Consider the following 26,141-nt stretch of genomic DNA (forward strand, 5'->3'; position numbering starts at 1 on the left):
ACAGCAAAAAATTACAATCAATCTGAAAAGTCATAATAAAAATTTTGAGAAGTAGGTATATAGATGAAATTTATTATCTAAGCATAGTATCTACATATGAAACACTTCTCGTTACTTCAAATTTCACGTCATCTGGTTTGGGTTCTTTTGGTCGAAGGTTCTGTCAATATAAGTTTGCTGCCCTCGCAATATTATCAGGGTTCATGAGTGAGTGGGCACCGTCTGGTATGACTTCTTTCATCACTTCGTCGACGATTGTGGCAGACGATCTGAATAAATCCTGTTTTGCGAGCTCCTTCACCTGAAATAATTAGGTACTGATATACTCAATCCCTCAAAATAAACGTTTATTTACATTCTCGTAAAAATTTACCGTACAAAGAAACTAAAACAAGATAAAATATTACGTCATAACTTATATTTTATCATAATATCATTGTCTTTAATATGAAGAGAACTGTATATCTTATTTTTATTATTATTTTTTTTTTATCATAAAGCGAACCAAACTATTATATTATATTATGTTCACTCAGGAGCCCTATCAGCTGATGGACATAAACAAAGAAGAGTTTACAGATCTTAAGTTTGCGATAGCATTGTTCTTAAGAAATGCTAACATTTTACTTATCATTGAAAATTGTTTTGGTATAGTTGTTTCTTTTCATTCACTGTTCATGTTAAGTATATGGTAAAAATATGAGAAATATAAATTTAAGTTTACCATACTTAATTTAAGATCTGTAGAATCTCAACTCACTAAGTAGTGTAGTGGGAGAAAAAGGCCATCCAATATCATATATGTGCTATGTAAAACTTCACAGGCCTAACTGGATGTTATCGATCGCACATATATGTTAGCGATGGATCGGTAACCTGAGGGGATGGATAATTCTCCTTTGAATCAGGTAAGTGCTGGTTATAAAGGTCACACGCCTGTAAATGGTAAAAGTAAATCCGTGACATTGAGCTTTGCAGCCTGCCTGGTTTCATAAAACAGCGATGTGCATATATTCTTGCCTACTTTATAATTTTGAGACGGACAGAAACAACAAACTTATGTACAAACTTTACAAATCCATTTACTAATAATTGTGTAAAATGAACTCTTAATACATATTTTGCTATATGCGCAAAATATTGACAGGATAATTCTAAAGACATTTTTACTTAGCCTTATTCTTACAACCTTTCCTTTGGGATCTGTGAGTAAACATTTTTTTCTCTTTTCTGAGGGAGAAAGTTCGTTTTCAGTGTTGTTGAATTGATCAAATCAAATCATCACAAGTATGCAAATCTCACCTCCAACAACACCCTGCAAATAAGGAAACAGTTCTTGGAGAGTGACTGTGATCTCATCAAATGTTGATTTGTGTAAGCTTTTTTTGTTGTATAATTGTTTGTTAGGGTCCTAGTGTGTTTCTTTTCCCTCACAAACTCCGACATCTCTGCGTCTGGACATTATATTTTCAAACCTTTCTCTAATGTCACAATGTAAAACAAAGTTGCAAATTGACTCAACAAGACCAACATGCTGGTCTCGTTCTATGACTGGTGTTTCCAGTCCCTGGGCACCCATATTCAGTCGTAAACTCTATTGACTTACAATTTCAGTTGCATATTGACACATGTGAACCTGCCTTAACATAACCTAGTTAAGACAACATAAACTGCTAATACTTCTTTCTCAGAACCCTTCTGACTAATAGCATAGTCAGATTATGCTTGCTAGGTTAGGTTAGGTTAGATTTGTTTTGGTTATCATATTTTCATTCCCATATTCCGTCAGCTGAGTGAAATAGCAGTAAAGCTATTTCACTTAGCTGGAGGGACATCTATATTAGGACAGTGTCTGCATTAGTTTTAGCTAGATTTGTGCATTACATGACTTTTCAGATGTTAGAAGTTGATAATAGTGTGAGTAACAAATTTCTCTGGTTTGCAGTCCCTTGCAAATATATGTAAAATAATATGGACTACTACAGGTTAGTGTTTTTTTTTTTTTTTTTTCAGTTTAGGTATGGTTCAGTGGATCCATGCATTGTTTAGCCCAATCCTTGATACCACTGCTCATCCAGCCTTTGTCCACTCCATTATTTCTCAAAGTTTTGTTTCTGATGGTATTGTTTCAATATCTCAGGAGCTTCAGTAGAGGCATATCATGGTCCCTTGTGCTTGATTACTGTGAATATGAAGCATTTGCTCCAGCTAAAACATTATAAAATCTGATTAAACTTGGTTTTGAAATTAATTTTAATGTTACATGAATAAGACTAGAGAGGCCATTATATTCTGTTCACTTTAAGTCCAACCAAGCAATTTATATGACCTTAGGGCAATGGTAAAGGCACTAAAGGAAAATGAGTATGTGGTGAGAGATATCGCTGAAAAGAAAAAATGTGTGATCATAATAGGATTGCGGGAGGAAACTAACAGGAACTGGCAGGACAGGAGGGATAAGGAAAATGACAAGATTAAGTCTTTACTGAACAAGATCTCTGTGGAAGAAGAGGACCTATATGCTGAGGTAGAAGAAAGTGTTAGATTGGGAGCTTTTGAGGAAGGCAAGAATAGACGATTAAAATTGAAATTAAAGTCTCAGGTGGCAGCGGAGGCCTTGTTGAGGAGGGCTTGGAAACTTAAGGACTCTGAGGAAACCAAAACAATTTACATAAGAAGAAATATGTCACAAGATGAGAGAATGAAGATGAAGGAGCTAGTATCTGAAGTGAAGGAGAGGAATGACGAAAGAACAGAGGAGGAAAAGATCAAGTTTTTTTGGAGGATGAGAAATGGGAGGCTAAAGAAGTGGTGGATAAAACAGACAGAATAGGCATTACATGGAAGAACGAGACTAGGAATGGAATAAAAGTGACTTACACGAACATAGATGGATTTCTGTCTAAGAGGCTAGAATGTATGGATTACCTAAGAAATAATGAACCGGATATAATGTGTGTAGTGGAAACAAAGCTAAGGCCCGAAATAAAGCTAGACTGGTTTGTTGTAAAACACTACAAAGTATGGAGAAATGATAGAAAAAATAAAGGTGGTGGTGGTATAATGGTTCTTACTAAGGATGATCTCATAGTGAAGGAGGTGAACTATAGTAAGAGAAATGAAGTGATAAGTATGCTTATAACAGATGGCAAGAGGGACATTAATATTATAACAGTATACATACCACCCAGAACCAGTGCTTGGGAATATGAACAGTACCAAATGGTGATGAGAAATACTCTAGACAGAATGAAGCAAGAACTCATCAGAAAGGATAGAGTGATGATAGTTGGAGACTTTAATTGCAAAGAAATAGTGTGGGAAGACTACGAAGTGGTGAATGGTGGTGAGTGGGCAGAAGAATTGTTAAAGGTAGCAACAAATAACTTGATGACACAGTGGGTGAGATCACCAACAAGGTGCACGGGGCAAGATGTTGCAGCAAGGTTGGATTTGGTATTTACCAGGGAATCTCTAAAAGAGGAAATTGAACATGAAAGTCCCTTGGGGAAAAGCGATCATGATGTCCTAAGCTTTGAGCTGGATACAGAATTAAGCACGAATAAGATTGTGGAACGCAGGGAGGAAAAATTAAATTATACTACGGCAAATTATAACCATATAAGGGAGTTCTTTAATGAAATTGACTGGTCCGTGGTATACCAGGAAAGAGATATGCAATTGAAGTAAGATAAATTTATGGATTTGTATAACTCTGCTGTGAAAAAGTTTGTGCCATACTACAGGAAGGGGACTTTAAATAATAAACAGTGATTTAATAGAAATTGTGAAGAAGCAAAAAGAACAAAGAAAAGGCATGGAAGAAACTTAAGAAAAGCAGTGGTGTATTATCAAGGGAAGGCTACAAAACAGCAAGGAATAGATATGTTGAAGTAAGGAGAACAGCACAGAAGGAATATGAACAGAGGGTGGTGGAAAACTGTGATAGTGACCCAAAAATGTTTTACAAATTCATAAATGGAAAACTAAATAGAAGGGAGGCAATAGAAAAGGTAAAAAACGGGGAAGAAGTATATGAAGATGCTGGAGAGATAGCTGAAATTTTGAACGACAACTTTTACAAAGTGTTTACAAAGGAAGAGCATTTTATGGGAGGAAGGCCTACGGAAAGAAAGCAAATGCAGAACATCATGGTTACTAAGGAAGACGTAAGGAAAATTATAAGCAATCTGGATATTAATAAATCAATGGAGCCTGATGGGATATCTGGGAGGTTGCTAAAAGAATGTAAGGATCAATTGTTGAACCCCATATTTGATATTGTGGATACCTCCATACGAACAGGATTAGTCCCGAAAGAGTGGAAAAGAGCTGACATTGTGCCTATATATAAGAATGGTAGTAGAATGGAACCGCTAAATTATAGACCAGTATCGTTGACTAGTATATTGTGCAAGGTATGTGAAGAAGTAATTAAAGCTAAGTGGAGTGAGTATCTAGAAAGTGAAAACATTCTGAGTGAAAGGCAGTTTGGTTTCAGAAAAGGAAGATCGTGTGTATCCAATTTATTATGTTTTTATTCAAGAGTGACTGACATACTGCAACATAGAGAGGGATGGGTGGATGCTATCTACCTGGACTTGAGAAAGGCCTTTGATAAAGTACCACACAATAGACTGATGTGGAAACTAAAGATGACTGGAGGAGTAAATGATAAACTAGCAAAATGGATGGAAAATTACTTAGTGGTAAGAAAAATGAGAACAGTGGTGAGAGGAAGGAAGTCTGAGTGGAAGAAGGTAACCAGTGGAGTTCCACAAGGGTCAGTGCTGGGTCCCATCATGTTTTTGATTTATGTTAATGATATGCCAGTAGGAATTGACAGTTATATGAACATGTTTGCGGACGATACTAAAATTATGAGGAGAGTAAAGAATGTGGAAAATTGTAACAAGTTACAGGAAGATCTTGATAAAATATATGAATGGAGTAAAGAGTGGCAGATGGAATTTAATATGGACAAGACCCATGTTATGAAAATGGGAAGAAGTAGATACAGACCAAACTGGGATTACAGGCTGGGTGATGAGAAAATTAATTAAAGAGACCAATGAGGAGAAAGACTTAGGAGTAACCGTGCAAAACACTTTGTCACCGGAGAAACACATTAACAAGATTTTTTGGAAAACATACAACATGCTTCAAAATATTGGCCTTGCATTCCACTACCTAGATGAAGGAATGATGAAGAAGATATTATGTACCTTAATAAGACCTCAGCTAGAATATGCAGCATGTGTCTGGTCACCGCATATGAAGAAAAATGTGAAGAAGGTAGAAAGGGTACAAAGGCTGGCAACAAGGATGGTACCAGGACTCAGGGAGTTAGACTATGAGGAAAGACTGAGGAAGCTGGGGCTGACCACATTAAAAGAGAGAAGAACAAGAGGAGACATGATAACTATGTATAAATTGGTGAACAATATTGACATACTGGATAGAGAGTTGATAAAGGTGACCACAAGTAATTATCTCCGAGGACATGGAAAAAAGCCAATAAAGGACATCTGTCTAAATGACGTGAGAAAATACAGTTTCCTGCATCGTAGCATTGATAAGTGGAATAAACTGAGCAGTGATGTCATTGACGTGGTGTGTGTCAATCAGATGAAAGAGAGATATGACAGGAATGGACAAGGAGACAGGACACGGAGAGCTTAGCTCAGGCCCTGTAATACACAAATAGGTAAATACAAATAAGTAAATACACACACACACACACACACACACACACAAACCAGTCATGAAGAAAAAGACCTTGGGGTGACAATTACCAATGACCTATCGCCAGAGAGACATATAAACAAAATAATTGGAGAAGTATTGAACTTATTGAGGAACATAAGAGTGGCGTTCGTATATTTAGATGAAGAAATGATGAAGAAAATAATTACTGCAATGATAAGACCGAGGCTTGAATATGCAACAATACAGTGGGCTCCGAACTTAAAGAAACACATAAGGAAACTAGAGAAAGTACAGAGGGCTGCAACAAAAATGGTGCCTGACTTAAGAGATTTGACTTATGAAGACAGACTGAAAAGAATGCAACTTCCGACCCTGGAAAACAGAAGAGAAAGGGGAGACCTGATAGCAATATACAGAGTGATGATTGGCATGGAAAAATGGATAGGGAAGATCTGTGTATGTGGAATGAAAGAATGTCGAGAGGGCATGGGAAAAACTAAAATGGCCACTTATAGGAGAGATGTGAAAAAATATAGCTTCCCTCATAGAAGGGTGGAAGCATGGAATAGTTTAGACGTGGAAGTGGTCAACGCAAGGAATATTCATGATTTTAAGAAAAAGCTGGACATTAATAGATATGGAGACGGGACAACACGAGCATAGCTCTTTTCCCGTATGTTACAATTAGGTAAATACAATTAGGTAAATACACACACACACACACACACACACACACACACACACACACACACACACACACACACACACACACACACACACACACACACAAGAGAAAGGCCAGCCAAGGGCCAAAAAAGGAAAGTTAAAAATGGCCCACTTGAGTGCTGGCTTTCTAAGAAGTGCCAAAACCGTCAGCCAGAATTAGGGGAGCAAATGCCTCGATACCTCTCTCGTAAAAGAAGACAAGTTGTAGGAATTCGGAAATACAGATGCAGGGAGGAATTTCCAGAGTTTACCAGTGAAAGGGATGAATGATTGAGAGCACTGGTTAACTCTTGCATTAGAGAGTTGGACAGAATAGGGATGAGAGGAAGAAGAAAACCTTGTGCAGCGAGGCCGCAGGACGAGGGGAGGCATGCAGTTAGCAAGATCAGTAGAACAGTTACCATGAAAATAGCGATAAAAGATAGAAAGGGATGCAACATTTCAGCAGTGAGAAAGAGGCTGAAGAGGTTAGTGAGAGGAGGGGAGTTGATGAGACGAAGAGCTTTCAATTCCACCCTATCAAGCAAAGCTGTGTGACTGGAATACCCCCAAACATGCGAAGAGTACTCCATACAGGGACGGATAAGGCCCTTATACAGAGTAAGCAGTTGGAGGGGCGAGAAAAACTGTCAGAGACGCCTCAGAACTTCTAACTTCATAGAAGCTGTTTTAGCAAGAGATGAGATGTGAAGTTTCCAGTTAAGATTATGAGCAAAGGACAGACTGAGGATAATCATTGTGGAAGAGGGAGACAGTTGAGTGTCATTGAAGAAGAGGGGATAGTTGTCTGGAAGGTTGTGTCGAGTTGATAGATGGAGGAATTGAGTTTTTGAGGCATTGAAAACTACTAGATTTTCTCTGCCCCAATCGGAAATCTTAGAAAGATCGGAAGTCAGGCGTTCCGTGGCATCCCCGCGTGATCGATCTGTTGACTTCCTGATGGGTTGGATGTCTCTGAAAGAACGTGGAAAGATGTAGGGTGGTATCATCAGCGTAGGAGTGGATAGGGCAAGAAGTTTGGTTAAGGTCATTAATGAATGATAGAAAGAGAGTAGGTGACAGGACAGAACCCTGAAGAACACCACTATTACCTAATAGGTTTAGAAGAAGAACAGTAGCCATCTACCACAGCAGCAATAGAGCGGTCAGAAAGGAAACTTGAGATAAAGTTGCAGAGAAAGGATAGAAACCGTAAGAGGGCAATTTTGAAATCAAAGCTTTATGCCAGTCTCTATCAAAAGCTTTTGATATGTCTAACGCTACAGCAAAAGTTTCACCGAAATCTCTAAAAGAGGATGACCAAGACTCGGTAAGGAAAGCCAGAAGATCACCAGTAGAGCGACCTTGATGGAAGCCATACTGGCGATCAGACAGAAGATTGTGAAGTGACAGATGTTTGAGAATCTTCCTATTCAGGATAGTTTCAAAAACTTTAGACAAGCAAGAGATTAAAGCTATAGGACGGTAGTTTGAGGGGTTAGAACAGTCACCCTTTTTAGGAACAGGCTGAATGTAGGCAAACTTCCACCAAGAAGGAAAGGTAGAAGTCGATAGATAAAGTTCGAAGAGTTTGGACAGGCAAGGTGCAAGCACGGAAGCACAGTTTTTGAGAACAGTAGGAGGGACCCCATAAGGTCCATAAGCCTTCCGAGGGTTTAGGCCAGCAAGGGCATGGAAAACATCATTACGAAGAATTTTGATTGTATACATGAAATAGTCAGAGGGAGGAGGAGAGGGAGAGACAAGCCCAGAATCGTCCAAGGTGGAGTTGTGAGCAAAGGTTTGAGAAAAGAGTTCAAGTTTAGAGACAGAAGAGATGGCAGTGGTGCCATCAGGATGAAATAAAGGAGGGAAAGATCAAGAAGTGAAGTTATTTGAGATGTTTTTTGGCTAGATGCCAGGAGTCACGAGGAGAGTTTGAGTTTGAAAGATTTTGACATTTTCTATTTATGAGAGAGTGTTTGGCAAGTTGCAGAACAGACTTGGCATGATTATGGGCAGAGATATAAAGTACATGAGATTCAGGAGATGGAAGGCTCAAGTACCTTTAGTGGGCAACCTCTCTTTTATGTATAGCACGAGAACAGGCTGAGTTAAACCAAGGTTTAGAAGGTTTAGGTTGAGAAAAACAATGAGGAATGTACACCTCCATGCCAGACACTAACACCTCTGTTATGCGTTCAGCACAAAGAGATGGGTCTCTGACACGGAAGCAATAATCATTCCAGGGAAAATCAGCATAATACCTCCTCATGTCCCCCTAACTGGCAGAAGCAAAATGCCAGAGGCACCTTCGCTTTGGGGGATCCTGCGGAGGGATTGGAGAAATAGGACAAGGTACAGAAATGAGATTGTGATCGGAGGAGCCCAACGAAGATGAAAGGGTGACAGCATAAGCAGAAGGGTTAGAGGTACCTGGTGGCAGTGGGGTCGGCCAAGGTCTTTTGGCTCTTATGCCAGTTAACATAACATAACATAAAAACATAAATAATAGGATAACAAAGGGCCACCAGGGCCCATCTAGGTTATCCTGTATCAGTCGCACAGCGACCTCGTCATCAGTACTTAAAGATACACTTACAAGTACACAATACATTATATACTAATTCTAAACATTTGGCCCATTAACAGGGCTAAGTTCTGCAGCGAATTCCTCTACAATCTGTGATCCCCATACAAGGGGATCATGTCTTGTTTAACTATAGTAAATTTCTTATAAAAACTATCATGCAGTGCTATACATAATTATAAATCTAATAAATTTAAGTGCTTATCTAATCTGTTTTTAAACATTGTCAAACTAGTGCTATTTTCAACCCTCTCTGGCAATGCATTTCAGAAGTCTACCACCCTATGATTAAAGAAATATTTTCTTATATCTAACCTGCAGCCTTGCTTTCTAATCTTCCTGCCATGATTTCTAGTCCTATTTCCCTCCTCTAAGGTAAAGAAAGATCTCACATCTATGTAGTTTGTATCTGAGAACATTTTAAATAACTCTATCATATCCCTCTTATACATCTCCTCTCAAATGAAAACATGTTTAATTCCTTTAATCTATCTCTATACTCCAGGCGCTTTAATGCTGGTATCATCCTAGTTGCTCTTCTCTGAACTGCTTCTAACATGTTGATATCCTGCCTATAATGGGGTGACCAGGCCTGTATGCAATACTCTAAATGGGGCCTAACATAGGAATTATATAAGCTACACACTTCCTTACTTTTATAACTAACATTTCTATTTATAAAACCCAGGATCCTATTTGCCCTATTTCTTGCTTCTAAACATTGCTTTGAAAATTTCATAGTCCTGTCTATCACTACTCCTAAATCCTTTCCTTCCTCTACTGCCTCTAGCCAACATCCCTCCATCTCATAGCTAAAGTTTGTGTTGTCTTTACCTAAATGCATAACCTGACACTTTTAGAATTAAACTCCATCTGCCACCTGTCTGCCCATGCTATCAGCCTGTCCAGGTCTCGTTGTATTCTGTAATTGTCCTTTTCACCCTGTACTGCACATGCTATCTTAGTATCATCTGCAAACTTTGATACTTTGCTACTAATTCCTATATCTAAATCGTTAATGTACACCAAGAAAAGAAGAGGTCCTAGCACTGATCCTTGGGGTACCCCACTAACCACTTCCTTCCACTCAGACATTGCCCCATTTAATACTACTCTCTGTTTCCTATCAGAAAGCCATTCACTAATCCAATCAACTAACCTACCCCCTATCCCATGTAGTCTCAATTTGTACACTAGCCTCCTATGTGGTACCTTATCAAACGCCTTGCTAAAATCTAGATATATAACATCTATGCTATTTCCATCATCTAACTCCTTGGTAATATATTCTAAGATATCGAGCAAATTTGTAAGACAGGACCTCCCTGATCTAAAGCCATGTTGGGTATCTCTAATTAATCTATTCTCATTTAAATGCTCCCAAATACTACCCTTAATGATTTTCTCTAGTATCTTACATACTATACTAGTTAAACTGATCGGTCTATAATTATTCGCATCATCCTTCCTACCTTTTTTAAATATTGGAGTAACATTAGCTAACTTCCAGTCCTGAGGTATCTCAGCAAACCTAAGTGATCTTTCAAAGATTAACTTAAGTGCTTCAGAAATACTGTCTACACCCTCCCTAAGTACTCTGGCATGTAGCTCATCAGGACCACTAGCTTTCCTATCGTCTAGTTCAAGAATAAATTTCCTAATAATTCCCGGTTTTATATCAATATTTTCTAAAGCTCTTAAACTACTCGTTGCACTGTTTGTAACAGGATTTCCTATTCTTTCCCTAGTAAATACTGAAGAAAATTGTTCATTCAATAATTCTAATATGTCTTCATTTTGATCCACTACTACACCATATTTTCTGAGTGGTCCAATCCTATCCTTATTTCTTTTATCACTGACCTTGTAATAACTACATAATTTTTTGGGATCTTTACTCCCAGCTGTAGCTAGTTTTATCTCTGCCTGCCTTTTACTTTTTTATAACCTTACTCAAATCATCCCTGACCTGTCTGTACCTAATCAAATCTACATCTTCCCACTTTTCTGCAACTCTCTATATGCCCTCTTCTTCTCTCTGATCTGTCTACCTATCTCGTGAGTCCACCATAATGGCTTCCTGTTTCTCTGCCTTATATCTTTGTAAGGGATACACTGCATCACTATACCCTTTACTACAACCTTAAAAATATCCCACATCTCCTGTGCAGTTTTATTTCCAAAACTATCTTCCCAGTTTACCTCTCCTAATAACTGACGTAACCTACCATAATTGCCTTTCTGATAGTTTGGGACTCTAGTCTTATTCACTATATTATCCCTACTGGAATTAATGATAAATCTAATTATATGATGGTCACTGTTTACTAAAGTCTCTCCTATCTCAACTTCTTTTAAACAATGCTCAATACTTGTTAGTACTATGTCTAAAACCTTCCTCCCCCTAGTAGGTTTATCTACCATCTGCACTAAATAGTTATCCTGAAAACTTTCCATAAACTTAGTTTCACTAGCATCTCCTACCATCCTCTCCTAGTTTATTGACTTAAGATTAAAATCCTGTGAGGATGATGAGGAGGAAGTGCCTCCCAATCAAGAAGGTGTTTCCCCTTTTTTGCACCTTATAGGCCAAATGAGAGCCTATCTTCATCTGCCTTCTCCTGAGGAGTCTCCTTCCTTGGCCCAGCTTATGGGTGTAGAAAGGGCACAGGGCTCAGTTTTGCCCCACTAGCCCTCACTTACTCTCCCGTGGTCGCATATGGCTCAAGCTGTCTGCAAGGAAGCCCAATGCAGGTCCCTGAAGGAGTCTAAGTCGTGCTCTGTCAATTTTCAGTTGTCTAGGAATTGGTATGGCTGGGCCAGGTCTTTTTTGTCTGCCTGAGGGGGACCTCACTGGCTCTTCCTCCAGTTAATGGGGAGTTGAGTGGTCTACGGCCGCTGGGCAACTCAGCGGCCGTTCTGGGAATCATGATTTTTCTGTGCTAAACGTTTGAATCTCTCTCTCCTCTCACTATTGGTCCTGGGGCAAGTGGAGGTATCTGGCATCTTTTTTCGCTTGCCTCCTTGATCCTTGAGACATATGTTTCCTTACAATAGGTCATCTTTTCCCATTTTGAGGCGACATCTGGTACCTCCCAGAAGGAGGAAACGGTAATCCAAGTGATGTTATGTCAATGTTACTCGGTAATGACATTGAGGACAGTGATTAAAATGAAGACAGTGATTTTTTTTTATTGAGACAGAAGAAAGTGAAGACTCTAGTAGTGATTCTGATAGTGATCTGGGAGACAGAGACCAACCCTCACAGCGACATGCATAAACCTCCTCACATACTCCTCATGAGCAATGCGCTGGTATGTGTCCCCCATGGTTGCCTCTACAGGGCTGTGCTTGTCGGCCAAGTCACGTGAATCCCATTGCTATTAAGAGTTGCCAGACTCCAATTATTATAGAAATCCACAATACTTGTAATATATGGTTTCTTTTTCTTTTCCTGTTTTGCACATCATTTCATATATCTGAGTTTGCATTTTCTTGACATGAAAGTGCAAAAAGTTCCTACATTTACATCAAATTCAAATGCCCAAAAGGAGAGAGAGAGAGAGAGAGAGAGAGAGAGAGAGAGAGAGCGTGCTGTGTTATCAGAGCTTGGGGGGTATTTCTTAGTGGCTGGTTCTGCCATGGGTTTGGGGAGAATTTTTTGATATGCAATAACTTTTCTCTCAAAGATCATAACATGTTGAAAACTACATCGTTGTACTCAGAATAACACAAAGAAGTATACTTTTATAAGGAAGAAATATTTTTAGCAATTTTGACAAGTGTGATTTTTTCTTGCTGTAATAGACGGAAAGTACATCAAACCCCCGTACTTTAAGGGTTAATGAAGCCCCTTATTAGCTAGTTCACTTGGCTTCATTGAGGAACATTGTACTAAAGTCTTCTTTTCTTTTAGCTTTAGCGTCTGCTCACTGAGCTAGCGAACTGCATGGGCTTCCAACAGAAGTTCATCACTCTAAGGGCTGGCCTTCTAAGACTTTTTTTTACCCCTGATTTTCTAGTGAAGACTAAACTCCCAGGTAATGAATCTCAGTCCGATTTGACCATTTCTGCTCTTATGGAGTATGTTGGTGACTTGGAAGGGGACAGACTTTTGTGTCCAGTCAGGGCCATCAGGGAGTACCTTCATTGGACCAGGGATTGTTGTTCTACATGCTCCCACCTTTTTGTGATGGTTCCTTAGCCTTGGCGTGTGGTGCATCCTCTAACTATTCCTCACTGAATATGTCAGATTATCCAGCGTGCACATGAGGATGTTTCTGAGCAGACATGCACTTGGTTCGGGTGAAGGCACATGAAGTTAGATGAGCGTCTTGTTCAAGAAGATTCAGAGTATTCCTGCCATTCTTCAGGTAGGAACCTGGAAGGGTATGTCCACTCTTGCTTCTCTTAATCGGTATTTGGATACCTCTTCTCTGGGCCCTGTTGTGTTGGCTCTCAGGATAATTCAATAATTTTTCTTTTGGGTTCCTGATACATATGGTTCTATGCATTGTCCTCTGTGGGGTTTGGGGTCATTGGACTGTTCTCGTGGCAAGAATTGTAATGCTCCTCTCTCTCCTCTGGTTTTGTCCCTCTGTCATGGGATATGAGTGCTGCACCCACCTCAGGATATGGTTTCTACCTTATAAGTTTTGGGTTTGCAAGGGTGTGTGTCTTAGGGAATGAAACTTGTTTTCAGGGGTGAAGTCATCCTCCCTCCTATACTTGGAATTCAATTATTAAGCAATAATTAATGATTATGGGTAGTAGTATGTGTAATAACAAATAGGATTTTTTAATGTAAAATCCATTTTTATTTACATACTTACCCATACTTATTAATTATAATTGTGTTTCCCTTCCTTCCTCCCCTCTATGACCTTTTAGGCTAGAGGCAAATTAGGGAATTAGCCTGACGGGTGGTACCTAGAAGTAGAAAATGGGCTGGGTGTCTTCTCAGAGAAAATAAGAAAGGGCACCAAGTATTTCTTCTCTTTTTTTTTTTTTTTTTCAAGCTGTTAGACATAGTGTAAGTTTGCTGTGGAAATGTGGGGATTTAAGCAATAATTGATAATTATGGGTAGTAGTATGTAGATGGAAATGGATTTTACATTAAGAAATCATATTTTTCTCTACTCACCTGCTTCACCATTATATCAAACAAATATTTACTTGTAAAACTCTAATGGTAAGTGTCCAACCATCTACAGTCCTGCTTCAAACATTGGAACAAAAGAAACAAAAATAACTGCTACTCATGGGTACTGCACATACTCCCAAAAGGAATATATTCAAGGGTGATGTGAATATTTCATAGGCAAGGGACTCAGGGAGGTCAGACAGAACTCCTGGCTCAGAGAGCTGTTCTAGTCATTGCACCTTTAAATTTATTGAATTCTTCCTTCATATTTTATTCTTCTCTTAACTGTAGTCCTAGTTTCTTTTCCTCATTTTTTTTTTTTACATCCTTGCACAACTGCTTTTTATGATTACTACATTACTTCTTACTGATGAAACAAGACTCCACCTAAAATGCTGTAACATCAGATAATTGAAGATTTTTGTAAAACAGACTTGTTTATGAATATCTTGTTTCCTTTGTGATATGAGAGGATTACAGTGGTATGTACTATAAGTAACTTCTCTATTTTTTTTATAAAATTTTGGAAATTGTGTTTTAAGTTTTTGAAATTTAATTCTGTTAGAGAATATCTAGAATGTAGACTTCCATGCCACAACAGTCTCCTCTATTAGTTATATGGTACACACTGAAGCAGTACTTATTTGCTAAAAAAAAAATCTGAATAAGACAGCCTCTGATCTTCTAGGTTAGTAAAGACCTAATTCCAGAAGTACTTGTATTGGGAGAAAGGACAAAAGAAGAAAACATGTGCGTATATAATTGGCTGAGGTTTGAAAAGAGCTGAACTAAATAATTGCTTTGAGAATTTTTATTTTATTTATTTATTTTATTTATTTATTTTTATTTTGCATCTATACAACCCTTGGCAGACATTTTGAGCGTATCTAGAGATTATTTAATCTTTGAGTTGTCTTGTGCCAGCATGGTGGAAATGTGCTACCAACTAATTTTGTCACTAAGTTTTCTGATATTTTTCCTCCTCTGATATTCCTTCCCCAGAACACATCACTAATCCTGTCTCTCTTTGATGTTCCAGCCTTCTTTCTATTGTAAGAATATTGTCTCATGAACTCTAAGCATGATTAAATTACTATAATGCTGCACCCAGACTCATCAGATACTTTCCTCATTAGATCATACTTTCCTGTAACAAAAATTGTCACATATAACCATTTTGCCTTTCTACTGGCCATAACAGTGTTGTCACAAGCAAGAGTAGAACCATACTCAGTAACCTTGGTGTGTCATTCTGAGATGTGGCACCATAGCTTGCATCCATCTACAACTCATTCAGTGGCAGCCAAGAATCCAAAAGTGCATGAAAAAAATGTGTATGAAATTTTATCTTGTTTGCTCCATTGAGTGGCATGAAAATACCTACAAGATTCTATAAAAGGTCTAGTAACCTCAGTCTAATATATTTTTTAAGTAATTCAGGAGACTCTTGCCAATCCTGACATATCCATACTTAACAAATTAAGTGTTTTCATCAAGATGTTATTATATGAAAGACAGTGATTTACTATAATGAACATTAGTGAATTGAAAATGAAAATTATATGACTAATACCTGTTATTGATATTTTACAAAAACTACAAACTATTATTATGCAGGCCCATCGAGAGCAGCGACGGGCAGAGTCTTTTCAACGTGGAGGAAGGCTAGAAGAGGCTGCTGAGTGTCATGGCAGAGCTGCTGAGCTGTTGAAAGCAGCATTAAGCCTAACCAAAAACAATCTTGCCCTCCAGAGCATTACTCTGCAGTATGATCACCACCTGCGACAGCATCAACTCCTTAGGTAATTTTTCTAAAATCTCACGAATTAGAAAGCATGAATTGGTGGCATTTGTGATAATGATAAAGTTTTGTCATTTCCCATTTCCTTCCTGAAAAATTCAGGTTTAGGAAGGAAATGGGAAGGAACTGGTTTTCAAACAGATTGGTTGATGAATGGAACAGTCTCAGTGGGCTGAGTCAATAGGGAGCTTTAAAAGAAGGTTAGATAAATTCATGGATGGGGAAGATAGATGGAATTAGGTAGATTAAGCACACTGGGACTGCCACGTATAGGCCTGGCGGCCTCTTGCAGCTTCCCTCCTTTCTTATGTTATTATCATCTTATATATATATATATATATATATATATATATATATATATATATATATATATATATATATATATATATATATATTAATACATATATAAAAGCAATACATATTAATATACATTATGTCTAAATGTCATTCAATTAGGTGAAAAAATAAGAAGAGGAGAGCCACAACACCAATACCACATCATGAGAACAGAATTTCCCACTTAAATAATAATGAACTCTTTTATTTCAACATTGAGTGTAGAATAAGACAGATTAAATAATTAAAGTATTTTTTTGCATTACTTAAAGAGAATAAACTACCAAAAAAGTGAACGTGGGTGTTTAAGGACCCCACAGACAAACTGCTCTCAGTAACGGAGAATTCACGGTAACGGACAGTCCCTGACCCCCAGAAATGTCTATTTTCACGAGGCATCACTAAATATGTACATATATATATATATATATATATATATATATATATATATATATATATATATATATATATATATATATATATATATATATATATTTAGTGATGCCTCGTGATAATGAACACGGGGGGGGGGGAGGGATGAGGAGCTGTCCGTTACCGTGAATTGTCCGTTACTGAGAGCAGTTTGTCTGTGGGGTCTTTAAACACCCATGTTCACTTTTTGGGTAGTTTATTCTCTTCAAATAATGCAAAAAAAAAAACTTTAATAATTTAATCTGTCTTATTCTACACTCCATGTTGAAATAAAAGAGTTCATTATAATTTAAGTGGGAAATTCAGTTCTCATGATGTGGTATTGGTGTTGTGGCTCTCCTCTTCTTATTTTTTCACCTAAATGAATGACATTTAGACATAATGTGTACTAACATGTATTGCTTTTATACCATAAATATGATATATATATCTCAGGTAGTTTTTTGTGTAAAAATGTTTTTTAGGCGATGAAAAAAATTCAGAATCATGCTATAAAATCATAACTAATTGTAGTATGGCAATTTCCTCTTGATTACAGGTAGTAGACATAACAACCAACAAATATAACCATTTGTGTGAACATAAACTAAGTTATAACAAGATACAGAAATGAGATTGTGATCAGAGGAGCCCAACGGAGAAGATAGCATAAGTTGAAGGATTAGAGGTGAGGAAAAGATCAATAATGTTGGGAGTATCTCCAAGACGGTCAGGGATACAAGTAGGAGGTTGCACCAGTTGCTCGGTCATGTTGTATAGCATAGTTGAAGGCTAGTTCACCAAGATGGTCAGTGAAGGGAGAGGAAAGCCAAAGCTGGTGGTGAACATAGAAATCTTCAAGGATGGAGATCTGTGTGAAAGGGTAGAGGGACAGAATGTGCTCCACTTTGGAAGTTAAATAGTCAAAGAATTAACTATAGTCAGAGGAGTTAAGGGAGAGATAGACAGCACAGATAAATTTAGTTAGAGAGTGACTGTTTAGTTGAAGCCAGATGATGGAAAACTCAGAAGGTTCAAGAGCGTGGGCACGAGAGCAAGTTAAGTTTTTGTGCACATAAATGCAACATTCAAGAGAATAGAGAAAATAGGAGGGAACAGAGAAGGGGCTACTGTCAGTAGCCTCAGGCAGCTATGTTTTTGTGAGGAAAAGATGAGGTTTAGTAAAGGAGAGGTGGTGTTCCACAGATTGAAAATTAGATCTAAGACTGCAAATGTTGCAGAAGTTAATGTAGAAAAAGTTGAGGGAGGTGTCAAGATATTTGGGGTCATTGTCAAGAGAGGAGTCCTACCTGGGGACATTTCTGGTCCCCTCCATCAGAAGGGGACTGGCTTTGGAGTCGCCATTTTTTAATTTTTAATTTTAAATGAAGAGTGTGTGTGTGTGTGTGGTAAGTGCATGTAGTTTTGTGTGAAGAAGGAGAGTTGTCTTTAGAGGGCAGGCTGTGACTGCTCCCTTGAGTTGTGAGACACAAAGGGAAATGTTGAGCGAGATCACAACTAGCTTTAATGGAAGGCTCACAGCACCTCCTGAACTAGAGCTATTAGATCTCGCTGAGAGTAAATTATCGTTTCAGTAGGTGTCTACTACCTACTCCACATACAAAAGTTAATAGAAGTATTTTTGAAGTAATTTTGGAAACAAACCATGAAGGAAAAAAGGAAATGCAGAGGCAGGGTAAGGAGGTGAAGGGGCATTAAAGGAAGGTGATCTATGGGAAGGTGGCAATAGTGTAGAGGTAGTCTACTCTGACTTTGACAATCCCTTGTCTTCCTCCCCTCCTTTGTCACCTCAGCAATGTCCTTCAGGCAGTCATTAATTGCTTGTTAAAGATACCACTGGACCACATGGGAATCAGTCAGTACACCAAACGGAAACTATATCTTTAGTTCACCTATTCTTGGTAAGACATTTTTATTACCGTATGCTTCTTAAGTAATGATGAACTCTTATTTCAACATTGAGTACGGAATAAGATGGCTTAGATTATAAAAAACTTTAAAAAAAATTGTCTAAAGAGAATAAGCTACCAAAAAAAGGATAGAGTTAGAGGCGGCAGTTTCCGCTACCCTAAGCAGACAACATCAACTACGAAACATCCAGACTGGAATACGGCCACGGAAGTTTCACCAGTAGCGTAAAACTGTATCTGCTATGATGGCAGATATCACACTACCTTCTATCACTGTGGTTTCTGAGGATGGAGTATTGTAAGTGAAGGAAGGTTAGGACAGCTCAGTGTGCCTACTGGTGTGTTTCTGCACTAGGAGATATCGGGTTATCGTGCTAAGCTCCCAAGTTCTTTTTCTTTTATCCACAAGCTATCAAAATTGTTGTCATTAAGTAGTTAGTAATTCCTCTTGCCTGTCTAGGAGTAAAAGTAAAAAAAAAAAGAAAGAAAAAAAAAGGGATTGCAAACTAGCTTTGTATTTTTTCGCAGGGGAAGGGGGGAGTCAAGGTCACCAGGCAGATTGACTCACTTTTCATCTGGTTGTTAAATGAAAGTACACACTGATGCTTCTCCATCTTACTGTGTGTTGTACAGCCAGACTAAGGAAAAAAAACTCTCTCTGTCCAATGATGTTCAAATAAATAAGTGGAGCTTGGGACAATAACTAAAATAAAATGCTGTTTCATCTTACAGTTCTTCTCACTACTCATTATGTTAGATTGGGTATCTCGAGAGGCCATTACAGTAAATATTATGTAAATTACCAGTCTCATTTGGACTTTTATAACCAATGCCTTTATTGTAATCACCTGCAGAGAACTTCATATCTCTTGTGTCCCTCTCCAATTTTTTTTTTTTAAGTGAAATCATGCATTAAACTGAATAGAGATTTATTCCTCCATTTTCCTTGAAGCAATGAGAGATATGGCAATGTGGCAGGGATTATCGGCCTCACCCTTTGGGCCAGTACAATTTAGTTTTACTATAGCCTAGTAATGCCCTACCCTGGTCAGTTCACTACCCTCCAAGGACATTTTATGGAGGGTTTATGTGCTACCCACACAATTCCTTGTTTGTTGAGACTAGACATGTTTATCCTCAACCATTTGACAGGCAGGCATAATAATGATGAATTCATTGACAAGTTATGTTAATTTTGTATGAAAATAGGTGGCAGTGACTAATGCTGACATTTATGTGTTTTATACAAACAGTTTGCGGACCTCAGTGTACCTTGGTTATAGTGGAAAACACACTAGCTAGTTCTCTCTGGTGTGCACACAACACTGGAAAGGTACTGGCTGAAAATTTGAACTTTGCCTCATCGTTTCCACTCTCCGTTTATGTGTTATGGGACTTAATACGGGATATAGCACACAAACCCACCTGGTGCACAGACCCTCCAGTACTTTCCCTTCCCCCCCCCCCTCTCTCTCTCTCTCTCTCTCTCTCTCTCTCTCTCTCTCTCTCTCTCTCTCTCTCTCTCTCTCTCTCTCTCTCTCTCTCTCTCTCTCTCTCTCTCTCTCTCTCTCTCTCTCTCTCTCTCTCTCTGTGTGTGTGTGTGTGCATATATATATATATATATATATATATATATATATATATATATATATATATATATATATATATATATATATATATACACAGTACCTAGAACCTCTAACAGTATACAGTTTAGTTCAGTAACCATGTTCACATTATGTGATTTTCACATTACCTGATTCCTTCAGCAGTGTATCTCTCACAGGAACTGATAAATCCATATATATATATATATATATATATATATATATATATATATATATATATATATATATATATATATATATATATATATATATTTTTTTTTTTTTTTTTTTTTTTTCCAAACTATTACAAAGGTTCCGCAACAAGCAGTTGGAAAAGTACGTGAAAGCAATGGAGAACCAACGTGTCAAGATTGGGAGTGTGAGTGGAAGCAGTGGCTCAGGCTCAGGCTCTGGTTCAGGACTAGGTTCAGGCTCAGGGAGTCGTGAACTACCCAGCTCTCTTGTGTCTAACTTTGGCAAGAAGGCTCATACAATATCAATGGAAATGGCAAAGTAAGTTATATTTAGTTCAATTTAAGTAGGCATCTCTTATCTTTTACAAAATTTTAGTATATGCTTAGCATAGTTTATATAGGTAATTTTTTCTTATTTACTTGTCTATTTAAGCCTTTGGGAAATGTGTAAGTGGAAGATTTTAGCCCTTTTGTGAATAGTGCTTTTCATATGCCATCATGTACAGTAATTATCTATACTGTGATGACTATATGATGCATATCCCTTCCTTTCAACAAGGATCTGGTGTATTACTCATTAGTTTTAAGTTGATTGTCATTTGTTATTTCCAGCAGTTTGAAGAGGTAATTTGCTGTCATTTACTGTCTTTAATGGTTTGAAAAGGTAATTACCCTTAGCAAATTATCCTTTTAGGGTTACAGTGGACATGTCATTTACTAGTCATTTTGCATCTTTCCACAATCATTTGTGCTCCATTTTTATCATTAACAATCATTCTGATTACCATCTTTACCCTCTTAATCAAATTATGATATGTTAGCACAGTTTCTCCCACAATACCTGTTAAAGTTTACAATCAGTTGCTTACACAATAGGTTCACTTTTATTGATTCTTTATTGATTTTATTCATCATAAATGATATTACTCTTTTTCACTGTAAAGTTATATATTTATATTTACAGGTATTCAGAAAAGTTTGATTCTATACTTTATCAACTAACTGTGGAAGAAAATGAAATCAAGAGCCAACAGGGACTGTCAAACTTTTCTCGTGAATCTCAAGAGATGGCTGCTCCCTTTGAGAAATTAGCAACATCAGCAGCAGTAGGTGGTGCAAAAGAGTTGGCAGCTGTGGTGGAGGAGTTGCGATCACTGCATGATCACCAGACTGATCTTGTAACACAACTTCTAAGTGAACTCTCCTCTGCTGAAAAAGAAAATTCACTCCTTAAGGCTCAGGTAAATATTTCATTAATTCCTAAAAGGCAGCTATTGATAAATGTTCCCATTGCTAAGTTAGCTGCTCCCAAGCATCTTAGCTCAGAAATTATTTATTCAGAAAGGTTTTAAATCAACTTGGTGATGCAAAACTCATCAGAAGATATTGTTAAGACTATGCAAGTGTTCTGTTTATTAACAATCTAGTGAGGCAAACCTTTCAAAGTAACAGAGAGAAGCAACTCACTTACCTGCAAAATGAAGATAATCAAAACTTTTAGACATCTTGCTAATGGTAAATGCTACTGGAAAATACAATTATGCAGTAATGATGATGTTGTGGCAAATCAAAAGATTGTCAATGTGTCCCTCATAGAGATCACTGTAGCTTTAATCACTTGCTCCTTGAAGTTTATGCTATTTAGGAAACTTTGTAGTTTTGAATACCTCAAAAACTTGACACATCCTTCCAAACAACTATTCCCTCTTCCTCAGTGACACTCAGCTGTCACCTCTTCTACATTGAAGATCCTTGGTCTGCCCTTTACTTATAATCTAAACTGGAAACTTTACATCTCATCTCATACTAAAACAGCTTCTATGATGTTTGGGATTCTGAGGTGTCTCCACCAGTTTTCTTGCACTCCCAACTGCTAACTCTATACAAGGGCCTTATCTGCCCATGTGTGGAGCACTCTTTGCATGTGTGGTGGGTTCCACTCACACAGTTTTATTAGATAGTGTAGAATCAGAAGCTTTTGTATCTTTGATTCCTTTCCTCAGGCTGATTGTCTTTAGCCTCTTTCTCACTGCTGTAATGCTGAATCTCTTGCTATCTTCCACCACTATTTCCATGCCAACTGCTCTTCTGATTTTGGTAGCTGCATGCCTCCCCTCCTCCTGAGGCCTTACTGCACAAGACTTTCTTCTCCCTCTCACCCTTGTTCTGTCCACTTCTCTCATGCAAGAGTTAACCAGTACTCTCAGTTATTCATACCTTTCTCTGGTAAACTCCAGAACTCCCTACCTGCTTCTGTATTTCCATATTCCTATGACTTGATCTCATTTACAAGGGAATTTTCAAGACATTTCCAGGCCTTGTGATATTGTAATTTGAATATAAGTAACCATATAGGGTCTTTTTTTTTCATTCAGATCGAAGAAAAGACAGGTAGACACATTAGTGATTTTAGTTAAATTTTTGAAATATTTAAAGATTGGCTTATACTAATGTGACAGCTTGGTGAAGATATTCCAGATTAAAATGATGCCTGATATCAGCTAGATGTGACTAGTAAAACTTGTCAAATGTACTGTACATACTGAAGTTATGAAATATCAAAGTATCTTTTTGTAGTACATTATTTTCATGTTTGAGTGCATTTCATCTCTTTGGTATCCCTATTTAATGTCCTAGTCTGTTTATGCAAATTGCAAGTATTATAATATAACAAGATATTTTCTATTATTAGGGATTATGGAGTAAGGGAAAACTGTAATGTAGGGAGCATATCTAGTACCTGTCCAGATTACAGATCATTCACAGAGGTGAGAGCAAGGTTCCTTGTCCTGCTCCTCAGATTCTGCCATGTTAAGGCAATGTTCTATCCTATGTATCACTTCTTTTTTCCTATTTCACCACCTATGCAAATACAAGCAGAGTATTTTAATATGAATTCATTGAATGATTCATGACTCAGTCTGCATGCATTATGGCATTGTACCAGAACACAGTGACCATGGTTCCAGACAGGAAAGCCATTCAGAAACCTTTACTTGCCCTGCCAGAATGCCTCACAGCACTGTAAGGTTTGACTGTTTCACACTCATTGTAAGCACACGTTCCTATTCACTAAATTTGAAACAATTAATGCTAAATGGTTTTGATGGATGATTTTTTTCCACAATTTATTTGTACACAAGGAATTTTGTGCTCAAGATTTTTACTGAAAGCAATACTTAAACTTTGTCTTGCTTTCACCTAAAGTGTTTCTATCAATGCACGTTAATGTCTGTGTCTTTCACTCCACCCTGCTGCCCTCCTCTTTCTACCGACAATTGTCCTGGGAGTTTAAGAAGCTTGCAGCTTGGTGTAGTTGTAAGGGTCCAAAGCTGTCAGGAGACCCATGTGAAAGGAAGTAATTGAAAAATAGTTGTTTCCTAAGTGCTTACAAAGAACTGAAAAGATGCCTTATAGGTACTTTGATATTCAAAGTGGAGACAGAGCAAATCTGGCAAGCAGACCTACTCCAAGGCTGTATCCATTTTGCTCTAAAGGTGCTGATTTTCAATAAAAAGTACAGCACAGCCACCATTATTTTCTTAAAAGACATTTTATACAATTGGTTAGTAATAAAGACAAAGAGTTAGTTGAGGGCGTGAATGCACCTGAACTTTCATATATGTAGAGATTTTTATTTTTTGCACTATAATTGTTTGAATAAATTCAAATTACATAGTTCAGATTTTACTAAATTGTGTAAAAATATTTATGTGCTTACCAATTCTAACTAAAGCCACCATTTCATTTCACATAGAGAAATCTTCATTGTATGTCTGTACTATTCTAGAATAAGATTCCAAAGATAAGTTCCTCAATGTAGAATTTTCCTTAAGGTCCGGGAGCTGCAGGCTCGGTGTGAAGGCTATGAAAGTGAACGGAGGAGACTGCGGGCTATGGCAGACTCCAGTTGCTCACCTTTTGTGTTCTCACCACTGAGTGAATTCTCTCCAGACCCTCCAGATGTGCCTGATCTGGCTCCTTTGGAGATGCCTCCATTGGACTTCTTAGACAACCATGAGGCAGACTCTTAGTTAGAAATTAGATCATAGACAGTAGAGTGCAAGATTCTAGGAGTATGCCATGTATTTTGTATTTCATTCCAGGAAAAGCATCCATTATTCATCATCTAAATATATACAACTTTTGTATGATAGTTTTACACTGACAAAATCCAAATTACCATAATTTTCTGAAGTAATACTATCAATTAGTATATGTATCACATCATGTAAGTATTATTATTTTACATATAAATGACTTTTCTCATCATTGAAAAACTTCTTCCAGTCTCTTTCAAGAGATAAAACAATATAAAAAGTATCCCAAAATTGTATGTTTGCATTTAATGGTACTGCTTTTGCACCAGTGTCAGTAAAAGGGAACAAAAGAATCTTGGGTATACAATACATTTTTTGTATAACTCTTTATTAGTCTCTCTCTCTCTCTCTCTCTCTCTCTCTCTCTCTCTCTCTCTCTCTCTCTCTCTCTCTCTCTCTCTCTCTCTCTCTCAACTGTTAATAATATTTACTTATAAGATTTTAACATTATACAAAACAAGGTTTGCATTATTATAAGTCTTCATTCATGTGCATGCAATTTGGCAATTCTAAGGATATGAGTCATATTTCCCTGTATTTAGCTAGTTGTATTTACCTAGTTGTATTGTACAGGGTTCGAGCGGGGCTCATAGTGTCCTGTCTCCATGTCTCCATTTGTCCAATTTTTCCTTAAAGTTATGCACATTATGTTTTGTAACAACTTCATTATTCAATTCATTCCATTTTTCCACTGTTCTGTGTGGAAAACTGTATTTTCTAATGTCCACACATTGCCTCATCCTGATCTTTACATGTCCTCTTGTCCTTCTATCTTCTGTCACCAGCACCAGGTCTTTCTTGGTTATCTTTTCAATGCCATTGACTATCTTGTACATTGTTATTAGGTCTCCTCATTCTCTTCTATCTTGTAAGGTTGGCAGTTCCATTTCCTTCAGCCATTCTTCATATGTTAGGTCCTTTAGTTCTGGCACCATATTTGTAGCAATCTTCATTATCTGTTTTAATCTTATATGTTTTTTTTAGAGCTCTTATTACCACACCAGAGCTACATATTCCAGCTTTGGATATATCATGCTTGTGATAATTTTTTTCATCATATTTTTGTCCATGAATTGAAATACCATTCTTATATTAGTCAATGTTTTGATTTTCCTGTATAATCAATGCCAGATCTTTTTCTTCTTTAAATATTTAATAAATTAGTCTTCATTATTTGTTCCTCTCCCATCAGATGGTTATTTTGCTCTTTCCTAGTTCCATTACATGACATTTCTTGGCATTGAACTCCAATTTCCACTTCTTACTCCACTCATAGATTTTGTTTATATCTTCCTGTGACAGCAAACAGTCCTCCCTGGTTTTGATAACTCTTAGTAGCTTTGCATCATCAACAAATAAATTAATATAACTGTTTATCCCATTGCTAATGTCATTTATGTAAATCTGAAACATAATGGGGGCTAACACTGACCACTGTGGCACTCCGTAAGTTACTTTACCCCAAGATGAGCATGTATCTCTGATCACAGTTCTCATCTCCCTGTCCTTCAAATAATCCCTTGTCCATTCTAATAAAGTTCCTCACAGTCCTCTTATGTTCTCTAATTTCCAAAGTAGTCTTCCATTGATTACATTGACTTTCTCACAATCGAC

The 26,141-nt window shown here is 37.5% G+C and overlaps 1 protein-coding gene and 1 long non-coding RNA gene across 4 annotated transcripts; one reads left to right on the forward strand and one right to left on the reverse strand.

Moving 5' to 3' along the window:
- Positions 1-52: 52 nt before the first annotated feature.
- On the reverse strand, positions 53-892 carry LOC123518850. Its single transcript, XR_006678898.1, has 2 exons — positions 761-892; positions 53-301 (listed from the first exon to the last, which is right to left on the reverse strand). It is a non-coding gene; the product is annotated as an uncharacterized LOC123518850 (long non-coding RNA).
- On the forward strand, positions 570-25,622 carry LOC123518849 (nuclear receptor-binding factor 2-like). 3 transcript variants are annotated; one of them, XM_045279887.1, is made up of 6 exons: positions 570-908; positions 13,257-13,377; positions 15,765-15,949; positions 20,546-20,746; positions 21,392-21,668; positions 24,264-25,622. In XM_045279887.1, exons 2-6 carry the CDS (start codon positions 13,330-13,332, stop codon positions 24,459-24,461), a joined length of 909 nt encoding a protein of 302 aa, XP_045135822.1. In that variant the 5' UTR covers positions 570-908; positions 13,257-13,329; the 3' UTR covers positions 24,462-25,622. The 3 variants fall into 3 exon arrangements, with proteins under 3 accessions (XP_045135822.1, XP_045135824.1, XP_045135823.1); XM_045279889.1 differs by lacking the exon at positions 13,257-13,377 and adding an exon at positions 1,236-1,374 and having other exon boundaries at positions 571-908; XM_045279888.1 differs by lacking the exon at positions 13,257-13,377 and having other exon boundaries at positions 573-908.
- Positions 25,623-26,141: the final 519 nt, after the last annotated feature.

This window comes from Portunus trituberculatus, chromosome 44 (genome assembly GCF_017591435.1).
Source record: "Portunus trituberculatus isolate SZX2019 chromosome 44, ASM1759143v1, whole genome shotgun sequence".
Lineage (NCBI taxonomy): Eukaryota > Metazoa > Arthropoda > Malacostraca > Decapoda > Portunidae > Portunus > Portunus trituberculatus.